The sequence below is a fragment of the Hoplias malabaricus genome, chromosome 1, assembly GCF_029633855.1.
Source record: "Hoplias malabaricus isolate fHopMal1 chromosome 1, fHopMal1.hap1, whole genome shotgun sequence".
NCBI classification, from domain to species: Eukaryota; Metazoa; Chordata; class Actinopteri; order Characiformes; family Erythrinidae; genus Hoplias; species Hoplias malabaricus.
This window is the reverse complement of record NC_089800.1, coordinates 44,220,512-44,233,253: the sequence shown is the minus strand read 5'-3', so window position 1 is coordinate 44,233,253 and position 12,742 is coordinate 44,220,512. Positions and strand designations below refer to the sequence as shown.

Here is a 12,742-nt window from a genome sequence, read left to right as displayed (position 1 = left end):
ATGTCATTTCTACTGTAGTGTATAAAGTGGATCAAAGTATTTAGGAACCTTTAATTTTTTAGGAACCTTTAACCTTTAAGTCATCACTTCCTGTTTCCCTGGGCGTTACACAGAGGCCTGTTTCTCTTACTCATTCTTAAACACGGGAAAGACAAGAGAACACACTATTCAAGTAAGGCAGATGTTTGTCGACTTTCATAAATCAGGCAATGGCTACAAGAAAATAGCCACTCGCCTGCAGAAGCCCTTATCTACAGTGAGCCCTTATCTATCATCAAAACGTTCAAAACATCTGGAACTGTGACAAACAAGCCTGGAAGAGGATGCGTATCTTTCCACCACACACAGTGAGAAGGAGGGTAAGAGAAGTAAAAATTCTCCAAAGCTCACTGTAAGAATTTAATCAAATGGTAGCGTCTTGAGGTTACGAGGCCTCCCAAACAACCATCAGGTGCTATCTACATGCCAACAAGATAATGACCCAAAACATGTGAACAAATCTACTCAAAAATGGTTCACAAGGCACAAAATCAAGCTCCTCTCATGGCCATCTCAGTCCCCAGACCTCAACCCTGTAGAAAACCTGTGGGGTGAGCTGAAGAGTAGAGTGCACAGGAGAAGACCCAGGACTTTGGACGATTTAGAGAGGTCGCAGATCCCTCTTTCTGTATTCTCCCATCTTGTGAAAAGTTATAGGAGAAGATTAAGTGCTGTCTTGTTGACAAAAGGAGGTTGTACAAAGTAATAACACCAGGGGTGACAACAATTGTGGCACACATGATTTCATTCAAAAGATTTATTTCTTAATGTGTTTTTTTCCCACCAAATAAATGCACTTGAATTAAAGCTTAGATTTTTCTCTTTTTTTCATTGTTGTCCTATATTACATTTAAAAAAAAAACGAATTTATTAGAAGCCAAAGAGCACTTCTTAACCAGGGGTGCCAATAATTATGGAGTGCGCTGTAGGCTTGCATAGTTTCTATTTGCTCTTGTTACAGTACAAAAGTTTAATTAATTTAATTGTCATTAAAAGCAGCAATTAAGTGCAAGTTCATTTTTGTGGGATATATTTCATAGATATAGAGCTATAATGTAATTGATCTCTGCAACCTGCAGCAAAATTGGGACTGTGGGGATTGAAGAAACTATGCTGTCCTCCTCGCTGTATCCATGACTGAGTTGCCATTGAGCAGAGCCACCTACCCCCAACTAGTCGCCGGACACCGGGTGTGTGTTTTCTGCCCCTAGTGAACCTAATGTGCTTGTGTGTTCAGTGCCGTGGATGGGTTAATTTAAGACGACAAATTTGTTATACTTTGTTCAATCATGAATAAATGCAAACTTGCGTTTAAATAGGAGAAAATCAAGCTCCAGTCTTGCTTCGCAATTAAAAATCTCTCTCTCCTTCCACATAAAAGATAACTCCTAAAAATGTTTGTAGCTGTTAATGAGAAAAGGAAATGAATAAAAAAAATACTATATTAGTGAATTGGCCCTCGGGGCATATTTTTAGCAACAGAAGGAAATCAAGAGCTCATTGTGTTTGGGATTACCTGGATTATGAGAAACAAGATACAGACAACTTCTAGGACTTCACTTTGGAAATAACATCCCTTTCTTTCCACGAATGTGTACATTTGTTAATGTATTAATCCCCGAAAATATATAAAGCCATACACCCTAACTCTGTGTGTCAGTAAAGGTAGTTAGGCCAGATGACAGTTGATCTTTAGCCTGTAGGCCAAGGGTGACACCTGACCCTCTGTCCTTCAGCGGTCAATGACGGAAGGAGCCCATAGCACATTCCATCACAGTGATGAGTGAGCCTGAGGGTGCTTATGCAGTCTCATTTAGCCTCAGTGACAGCTAGCCTGGCAGCTAACAGCACTTACTGATTTCTAGCTTCCCATGGTCGTTAACGCCATCACACCCTGCCAGCTTCCTGTCTATTCTTGTGGCAGATTGTTCTTGTGGAAGAAATGTTCACCTCCATCCTTTCCAGCTCTACTATCAGCAAGTACTGGTGTAATTAAAGAGTAATGATCACTCCAGTAGCATGAAAGGGTTCTTTTGAAATTTTCCAACGAATCAAGGCAATCCAGTTTTTATTATTTTTCCCCCACATTATGCCTCCTTAAGGTCATTGTGGAGGATGAATTTGCTTCTGTGGTGATGTGCCTTCCTCTGTCGTGTGTGTGTGTGTGTCCTCCTTCGTGTTGACAGATGTACTGTCAGTGTAGTAACACACCATTCTCCTTCCAAAATGTATATCCATAGGTATTACCACTAGGGATGGGTGGTATTCACGTTTTTTATACGGTATTACCATGGGGGGAGGGAGGTGAACTGTTGGGCTGTGTGAGTCTTATATCTGAGAGTGTGGGTTGAGTGAAGGGTTTTGCGCTGTGCAGTTCCTTTCGGCGCAACCCAATAGTAAGTAAATACTGACAAATGTGCTGATGATTAACAACCATTTTCTGAGAGCACAAAAAATCAGTGACTAGTGCTGGAGGAAGAGAAAAGTTTGAAAATAAGCTAAATTAGAAAGTGTTTAGAAGCACAGCTGGCCAGCTAACAGGCAGTTGTAGTTTAGCACACCACAGCAGATGGTTTTCCAGCAAACTGAATTCAAATCCCACATATTTAGAGATTAAGCCTCATAGCTGTGAGCACAAAGTCAAATGAAGTGTCATTTTGACTGTTTTCAGCTTCATTACTCTCTTTTAACCCGAACTCACGCGCTAAACTCACAACTGTGATGGGCTACTGGGCTTGTGTTTTATTTTTTTATTATTTTTTTTTTCCCATTACAAAATATAATAATAATAATTTTCAGTGTGTGACATCACCAGTCAGTGAACTCCCTCAGCACCCCCTCCTTGTGGCTCTCTTAAATGCACATGAATGAACTTGACCTTGTACTGAACTTGTTCATATACAGAAAAGAAATATGACACATCACACACAGCAATTCTGAAACTGCTCTCATTTTGAGATACCATCCACGTTTTTAAATACAGCTGGGTACAGTATTACTGTTATACTACTTCACTCTAATTCCCACTCCTTCAGGTTTTATATAAAGCAAGACAGTCTCCTCTAAACACAAGATACAGAGCTCTCTCTGTGAACAGTGCTATGTATATAGCATTTTAAGTGTTTTTGAAACCAAACTGCAAATCCCATTAGCCTTAGAGTTCAAAATTGAAATAAATGTGTTTATTTGTTGTATGTCCCTCACATATTTAATCTGCTATTTCCCTGCCACCCCCCACCCTCACCTCAACCTACAGTTGTTAAGTCATTATATGTTTGTGTTTTTCTATTTTTACATGGGTGCTGCAAGGGTGTTGTGAATAAAATGTAATAGAACTTATAGCTAGTAATTAGCATTGTGCAATCTGCATTCCTAAGTCATCACAATTGTCTACAGCCACATGGAGTTGATAAGGAAGTCTATTTGAGCTTACTAATCTGGTTTCTTATAATGAGAAACACCGCTATCTATGTACTGTTTCTTCCAATCCCAGGGGTGTTTTAAAGAGAATTTGTGGTGCTGTAATTACAGCCTCTACTTTGCTGGGAAGCTTTGAAAATTGATGTTTGACATTGAGGACTTGATTGCATTCATCTACAAGAGAATAAGTGAGATCAGGTACTGATGTAGGCTTATTGGTTCTGGATCACAAAGGTCACTTCAGTTAGCACTGAGCTTGTTGGTTTTAGGTTAGTCATAGGCAATATATATATATATATATATATATATATATATTTTTTTTTTTTTTTTTTTATTTATTTTTTTTTTGGGTTACATTTTTCCCTTTCTATTTTTTGTATTGTCTTGTTTCTGTCCTTTGAAAAAAATCATGGAAATTATTACTTTAGTATAATAATTTTTATTTAATGTACACACAGCCATAGCTGTGTAATGTTTATTTATTCTCTTTAAAAACTTCAATTCCTTTTTTTATTATTCCCTGTAGGTAATCTACAATTCATTTGGAGGCACACCAAAAGGGCTACACTTCAACAATCTCATCGTTGGTCTGGTTCTGTTGACAAGAGGACGAGATGAGGAAAAGGCAAAATGTAAATCTCCAGAACCCCTTAATTTTGGCACTAGTAACCAAAGTATATCCTCTTTAGCAAAGCCACCTGCCTTGGTCTAAATACACTGTGTTGTTGTTCTGATAAACTAGAAGCTTATCTGTATTTTGCTTATTTTGCATAGCACACTGTACAGCAACTGCACTAAATTCCCAGTGGGTGCAGTGCAATGCCCTTTTAAAAATAGCTGCCTAGCAGCCAGCTCCTTCCTGGTCTCAGCATATTCATACATCTACTGTAAATGTTCTTACTTGTGAAAATAAGCCTGGAAGAGCTGTTCCGCTTCACAGAGAAAGAAACATAATTGCAGCGTATGTAGGCAGGTGGGTTTGAGGTGGCTCTAGGATTCCTTTAAGAACTCAGTTTGACGTCCCCCATGGATGTAAGGCCCTGCAGCAGTGCCACACTTTGACAACTGTGATTGATGTGGAGGTGCATGGAGCTGAGAGTGTCAGACACACTGCCTGCTGGACTCTGATAAGAAGTGTGTGTGTCTTTGAGGGTTAGAGTGAGTGTTTTCATATATTTTCAGGACGAAAATGTCCCAGGTTTGTTGGAGAAACACTGTGATAACTAGCTGTGTCAGGACCAGCATACTGCCATTTTTTTAGAGATATGTGTAATAATGAGATGGGATTTGACAAAAACATTACAATACTCTTAAACCAAGATATTTCAAGATCATAATAACACAATAAAAATATGTAACTCACCTCTAAAAAAAACAGTTATATTTTAGATCAGGAAAGGGCAAAATAAGTATTAAAAATGGATTGAAATTATGGTTAGTGTAAGAAAAACAAAATACAGTTTTACCACATTCTATTATAGAGGGAAAACAGGAAAAAAAATTACCTGACAAGGTATAAAAAAATAACCTGTATGTAGATTTAAGAGAGAAGTGAGACCATGAACTGACCCCTGTATTTTTCTGTTCACAGACATCTTCAGTCTGTTCGCCAATGATTCGGGCAGCTATGTCGTGCGAGAGGAGGTGGAGAACATGCTCCGCTTGGTGGACGGGGAAGTGCCGCCCTCACTGAAGAAGTGCTTCTTGGAGGTCGGTGGTGGACGCCTGTCAGGCTGGATTACTGTCTCTGCCTGATGCACTAACCAGCCTCTCTGATTTACCTCCCACATGCAGGGCCTTAACTCTCTTCTGCCAGTCAATACCGCCTCCACAGGCTGCCTGTCAGACATAGCAGTTACACAGGCGCCCAGGCAAAAATCATGCTTTCTCAATAAACACCAGGCAAGAAATCAGGCAAAGCTTGTGATAGAAAGCAAAAAGTGTAAAGAACCCTGTGCTAAAATGCTCACAACTTGAGCAGCATCCACTCCAGTGTAACCCAAAACATGATTTGAACCCTCACAAAAGTTAGTGTTTCTTTTTTAAATCCTTTAGGGCAAAGTGAGTTACGTGGATAGTTGTCTAGCACGAGTGTTGAGTAAAGTTTGTTGTTAGCTTGGTGATAAATGGATTAGAAAGAGCTTGCAGAATTTTAAATCCGGTCTCTCCTTGCCGAGTTAGCTCTAGTTCCCGTTGGATGTCTAACTATATATAACTATACATATAGTATAATTGTAAAGCCGTCTGGCCTGTTTAGCCTCTCAGGTCTATCAAGAGACTTTGAGAACCATTCATTTAATACCCAGCTTAAAGGTGATAGTGCAAATGTTTAACCGCTTTATCTGTTTGTGCCAACGAGGTCACTGACAGTGCCCCCCATCCCCCACCCTGCCTCTCTCTATGTCTCACTGCCTCTTACTTTCTGTCACACATTCTCTCTCTCTCTAGGTGTCAATGTAGAGGTTGCTCTCCCGTAACATTTATAGTGAACTCATTGTATTATTACATACAATATACACATTTCAAAATACATACTTGTGCCATTTATGTGTCATTTCCCTCCAAGTGTTATACCCTTTAAATGGACCTGAGCATGAAAGACAGTTCCACACATTTCAACCATAAATAAGAAATTAAGTACACATTTATTCAATAGTGGCTTTTTATGGTTTGTTTAGTGCTGTTCATCAATTAAAAAAAATTAGTACACTGCGCAATTTTCTGAAATGATTCGATTGTCTCTTTTAAAGACTGAATCATTTTAATAATGGATATGTCAATGTAAAATAAAAGAATCAACGTAAGGTCAGCACAATGGAATTTTATATATATTATATTATAATTACAATTTAATATATATGCGATGTGTTTACGTCGCAAAATAAAACCACTAAAACATCACTAGAAGCATGAATTACGGCTGAGTTGTGGCCAGATTTGGAAAAATGTGCGTTAATTCTTTGATAGCAATATTGTAAGGTATTTTTCAGCTTTTATGCTTAAGTGGCTAATTAATTTATTTTTCAACTTTTTTTATTTATTTATTATTTTTTATTATTATGTGCACATACTCATTGACTGACACTGTAATTTATATATTTCTCTGACAGGGCGAGAAAGTAAACTATGAGAAGTTTAAGAGCTGGCTCCTGCAGAACAAAGAAGCCTTCACTTTCTCCCGCTGGCTTCTCTCGGGCGGAGTGTGTGTCACCCTGACCGACGATAGTGACACACCCACCTTCTACCAGACACTCGCTGGAGTCACACATTGTAAGTGGCACTGCACAGTACTGCAAGTAGAGGGGACTTTACCACTGTTTTAACCAGGGAATTACTGGCTTAAACTTGTATACATTGCATTGCATCAGTTGAGAAATCTGCTGGGGTTATGAGGAGACAGCTGTGTTTTACATGTGTGCACGTGTTTTTATAGCTATGTTGACAAAGTGGCTGGAATGTTGATGTTATTTGGGGACAAGCTGCGGGCTTTCCTGGGCTTAGTTTGATCGAGTTTATCAATGAGGCTTTTTGTTTCTGAAGCCGATGATGTGTAAGCTGTCTTGCACTCCCCCCTTTCTCCCCCACATCGGCACAAAGCCTGTGTTGCAGCTGTCTGTATGAGGAGCCGATCGTTCAGCCTGCAGTCTTGTCCCCTGACACACGGCAGGCATGAGCAAAGGTCCTCTCCTGCACAGGGAGAGAGGCGTCTGAGTGTGATAATAGCAAGTGACAGGCTCCACTTCCCACTTGGTGAACATGCATACACTCTCTCTCTCTCTCTCACTCACACACACATATACACACACACACACACACACACTGCCCTGTTGTAAAGAGTGGGGCATCATTTGACAACTCTGCAGCTGTCACTACCACCCAGCTATTACCCACTGGCTGACACTCCCCAGGAAATGACTGCATTCATTCCCCATCTCATCCTCCCTCCGACAGCCTTCTTCCAGCCCAGCTAAACATCCCTGGATTTTTACAACATTAGTAAAGACACATTTAATGGTCAGATACATTTTCCACAAGTAGTTGTACAGTGCTATGAAATAGTAATGTCTGAGGCCCTATAGGAGGATACTATGTGAATATTATTTGAACTATCGTTTGACCCTCATTCACAGATCTGTGTAATTTACCCTGGTGATTTTCAGTGCTCAGAGAAAATCCTTTAACAAATGCAAATGGGGAAAAAAGCATTGTAAATTAATTCACTCCACAAATCTGCAGTGTGCATAGGCTTGGCAGAGTGGATTAGTGATTTAAAAGACTATAGATTTTTTTTTATGCTGAGAGGAAATCATTATTGGCTGACTGATTATTACACATAGCTAGTTAATCTATATAGTGTATATTATGGCTTGATTAGATTCTCTTCACTGTAGAGATGTCAGAACTTTTAATATTGAAATGCGCTGGAGATAGAATGAGATTAGTGATATTGATGCTACTATGCAGTTTATAAGCATGGCGAATACAGTATTTTTCTGTTTAATCTCCAATGTTTAAGTATATAGCACAAATGACTGTGAATAATGAGAATTTCATGGTAGGCCTTGACAGTATGGTGATGTAATTAGAAAAAATTGATTGACAAGAAAGATGACTAACATTTCACATTAACGTTGACTGCTACTCTTCCAATTCTATCTAAAATATTTGATACATAGTAGATGCAAGAATGAAACCATTTTTCCACATGTCAGGGTAGCTAGAAAAAAAACTGCAATCACAAAATTCTGTATTGATTTTACTGCAACTTAATTAATGGAAATCACTGCAGGTGTTGAGCTATCTCTTTCCCACAAAATGCCACACCCCCGTATCTCAGCTTTCAGCACTCTCCCTTGTCTTTTTTTGTGGTGCCAAATGTAAGATACAACACAGAAGAAAATTGGCTTATGCAAATGGACAGGTAAATTTAGAATGGGTTTGTTTTGTCAATCAAGGACAAAGCTGGAAAGATCTTGTGCTGTGTTCTTGTCCAAAACCAATCAGCGAGGGAACTTGAAAGCCATACAGTAATCTGCTGACTGCTCCAGTTTATCCTCTTAACGAAACAAGGCATGTGTATGTGTGGTTGGTGTGAAGCGGTTTTGATCTCTTAGTGTGTGTCTCCATGTACCTTCCAGAATGTGCCTTGCACAAGTCCCAGGCCCCATCTCAGAGGGCAGTGACTGGGTAGCTGGCATAATGCAGAAATTCAGAAAGAGGCAGAGGGTCAGGGTAACAAGACAAAGGCAAGTTTATAATTTTTTATGACGTGACGCAGACCTCTGTGGATTTACTATGGTCCACAGCACCTCCGGCAACCCGAGCCGTGACATGTGCGGTGGAATATGGTATGGTACTTCTGTTGCCTCTCTGACAGAGTTGCTCCTCTAGGTGGGTACTGCCTCTGCATTTCTGATTAGAATGTCTTTCTGGATAGACCTTTGCAAAACTAGGTTCTTGTTGCTGTTGTTGTTGTTGTCGTCGTCATCACCTACACTATTCTTAGGTTTGCACCTCATGTACTTGAATGATTCCTAGTATTTAGATGGCAATCATCTTTTTATTAATTAATGTTGTTCGGTTTAATTATGTTTCTTCTAGAATGTGTAGATTATTTTGTAACTTGGCTGTTTGGTGTGATTAAGGCATTATCACAAAGTTGCCAGCTCTGCTTTAAAATAAAATAAGTAAATAAATGTACCTGAGAGAAATTGCTCAGTGCCAACCATTTAATTTGTGTTTAGTAAGGGGTTATCTACTCAGTTTGACACGTTTATAAAAATATAAAATAAGAATGGAAACTTAGCTTAACTAATTCCACAAAAAATATACTTTGGGCCTAAGGATAAAACTGTCCCTTAAACCCCAGTTTTGTTCATGATTCAGAAATCTGGTGTGCCAGTTGACGTTATTGGTGCATAAAATGAAATGGACTGCTCATGGGCAGACAAGGGGCTGCAGAATGAAGGATGAAAGATGGTCCTGGGCTGATCCATCCTAAGCATAATGGGTTTTATAGATTATCAGTCACTCCTCAATGCAGCAGTCATGCATATTGCTCAACCAGGTGCTTATTTCCCACAGATACTCTCCTGCTCATATAATCATTGTGAGTTTCAAGTGCTCAGGAACAATGACTATTCCTAACTATATTTGCTCATTTATATTTAATCACAGACTCTGATAGAAGTAGGGATATTGCCGCTGTGTTGTTGAATGTTGTTTTCTTCTTCACTAAATTGGACTTTAAGTCATGTGAAATTCAGTGGACCTCTTAAAGGTACTTGTATGCAAATGGACATTCTCCTATTCCATCATCCTATGAACGCCTTAATTATTAATCTGCTTCATTTTACTTTTCACCATGCCTTAAAATAACATTCTGAATCATTGATTATATCTGTGCTTCAGTTAGTCTGTGTATTCCAGGATGTTTTTGCACACGTTTTTTATATATCAGAGAACTATTATCTATTAGTCCCCAGCAGCAACTCTGCTAACTTGCAGTCAGACTCATGATTGTAGCTCTAACCACAGGATTCAAGGAAGTAAAGTAGAACTCTTTCTTTACAATATGTGTTTTACTATTATTATTATTATTATTATTATTATTATTATTATTATTATTATTATTTTACTGTATATATATATATATATATATATATATATATATATATATATATATATATAATCCTAAATAAATGCTTAGTATAGATGGATGTATTTCTAGTTTCATAGTGTTGTTTATGGCATCAGCAATTGTTTAAAAAACGGTGTTAGGCTTGATTTAAAAAATACTGTATAACTGAGAACCTAAATAGTTGTGTTAGAAGGTATTGGTCATTTTGCTTGCAAGATTCTATTCTGCAAACCATGTCCAATTTCATATACAACATGTACAACTGTATTTTGTGCAAATTTAATAGAAAAGAAGAGAGAAGAGATGGTTGGTGGCTGGTGGAGGCCGAATTAATTTGTAAGAGCAAGGTTACCAGGAGTTACTTTCAATTCACATTTGGCTGACAAGCCATCTTTAGGCCTCAGGGAGCAGGGGTGTTTATTTTCTGTTCTGGCTCTGTGCCGTTAATTAATCATGCCTGTTTTTTCCTTTTTCCCCTCTTAATAGAATTGCAAGAGACATTTGAAAGGGAAATGGTGTTTGGCAGAGAAATGTGATGTCTCTGGTTGTGTTTTGACACCTGTGCTTTATGTATGACACCCTGGGTTGAGAGGAGCAAGTGACATGGATAGCTCAATCCTATTAGCTTAAGCTGGAGATTATGCTGATGAAAGGGGAGTCATCCTAGGGAACTCTTAACTCGCCCCGATGCTCTGTATATCATTCTCGTTGACTCATGCTTTTGCCTACTAGTAAATGCTGGGTTCTTATGTAACATTCTTTGAGATCTTTAGGCATGTGCTAGGTTAATATGAAACTATGGATATTTATTAATTAAAGATTAGCCATGATAAACACATGAGAAGACTCAATTCCGTTTGTGAATGTTTCCCTGTGTGTTAGCTCGGGGGAGTTGGACAGAAGTGTGTGTGGGGTTTTTTTTTTGTTTGTTTGTTTGTTTTTGTTTTTTTAATTCATGTGTTCCAATCACTTCCATGGCCACAGGTGTATAAAACCAAGCACCTAGGTATGCAGACTGATCCTACAAATGTTTGTGAAATAATGGCTCGCTCTCAGGAGCTCACTGAATTCCAGCGTGTTACTGTGATTGAGTCCAGTCATGAAATTTCCTCGCTACTGAATATTACACAGTCAGCTGTGTGTGGTGGTATTATAACTAAGTGGAAGTGATTGGGATTGGAAACGACAGCAACTCAGCCACGAAGTGGTAAGCTACATAAAATGACAGAATGGGGTCAGTGGATACTGAGGCACATAGTGCGCAGAGTCAATCGCTACAGATCTCCAACCTTTGTGACCTTCAGATTAGCTCAAGAACTGTGCGCAGAGAGGTCCATGGAATGGGTTTCTGTGGCCGAGCAGCTGCATCAAAGCCTTACATCATCAAGCACAATGCAAAGTGTCAGATGCAGTGGTGTGAAGTGTGTATAAAAATTTGTACAAAGAAAGAAATTATATATTTAATTCTTTAAAAATCCAGATTTAATGATACAGATTTGTTGTGCCAGAATTACTGATTTTTATAAATTGAATACAAACTCTGGGATTAAGCATGGTCATAAAAATGTAAGTTTTATTTCATGTTATTAGTTAAGTAGTTTTTCAGAGTGCTTCTACAAGGGGTTAAATGTGTGAATTCTCTTCTCTTTTTTTTTTTTTTTTTTTTTTTTTTTATTGCAGTAGAAGAATCTGATATTATTGACTTGGAGAAGCGCTACTGGCTTCTGAAAGCCCAGTCAAGGACCGGCCGCTTTGATTTGGAAACATTTGTCCCTCTGGTCTCCCCCCCTATTCATGCAGCTCTAAGTGAAGGTAATGCAATATTTATGAGTCTGTGTTTTAAGAGGACCCCACCGGGCTGTTATCCAGAGACACATGCACTCCTGCACACATTAGACTTCTAATGCATACCCAGACACACCTGCTACTTCTACTCAATATAGCATTCACAATATTGAGAAACGTCATGGTTCTTTAATGGAGATGTTACGGTATTTATAACATTTGCTTTTGAAACACATTGGTTCAACCATAGATGTAAAACATCATGAAGAATCCAATTATTTTCTGTATTAGTCTGAACACTGACATTTTCTCCCATTTTGCAGGGTTGTTTCATGCCTTTGATGAGAATCGGGACAATCACATTGACTTTAAGGAGATATCTTGTGGGCTCTCAGCATGCTGTCGAGGCCCTGTGGCTGAAAGGCAAAAATGTAAGCGATTCCATTTTTTTTCCAAAAGCACTGGGGGGATCATTCTAACAAAGAGCGTTGTGTTGTGTTTGTGGAGGAACCTTTAATTTATGGCATTGCGGCATGCATTGTAATTAGTTTTAATTGACGTGCATACTCTGATTTTTGATGTTTTAATTAAGAATTGACTCAGCAAGACTCAGCAAGATTTTCGTCCCTATTTGCTACTAAAGCTGTCACTCTCGTCCTTGCAGTTTGTTTCAAAGTGTTTGATGTAGATCGGGATGGAGTTCTGTCTCGAGACGAGGTACATGAAATGGTGGTGGCCTTGCTGGAAGTATGGAAGGACAACCGCACTGATACCCTTCCTGTAAGCTCTTAACGTCTAAACCGAACTAAACTAGATATAGAAAAATAGCAGAAAGCACATCAGTAATTCTGTGAACCT

General features: G+C 38.8%; 1 protein-coding gene across 2 annotated transcripts in view; it reads left to right on the top strand.

The window, feature by feature from the left end:
- Positions 1-12,742, top strand: part of usp32 (ubiquitin specific peptidase 32) — a 43,391-nt gene that overhangs the window by 12,307 nt on the left and 18,342 nt on the right. For both annotated transcript variants that reach the window (XM_066663751.1, XM_066663743.1), the window contains exons 3-8: positions 3,986-4,091; positions 5,051-5,169; positions 6,570-6,729; positions 11,780-11,911; positions 12,208-12,315; positions 12,549-12,664. In XM_066663751.1, coding sequence (XP_066519848.1) covers positions 3,986-4,091; positions 5,051-5,169; positions 6,570-6,729; positions 11,780-11,911; positions 12,208-12,315; positions 12,549-12,664 — 741 coding nt within the window. The remainder of the gene's footprint in view (positions 1-3,985; positions 4,092-5,050; positions 5,170-6,569; positions 6,730-11,779; positions 11,912-12,207; positions 12,316-12,548; positions 12,665-12,742) is intronic.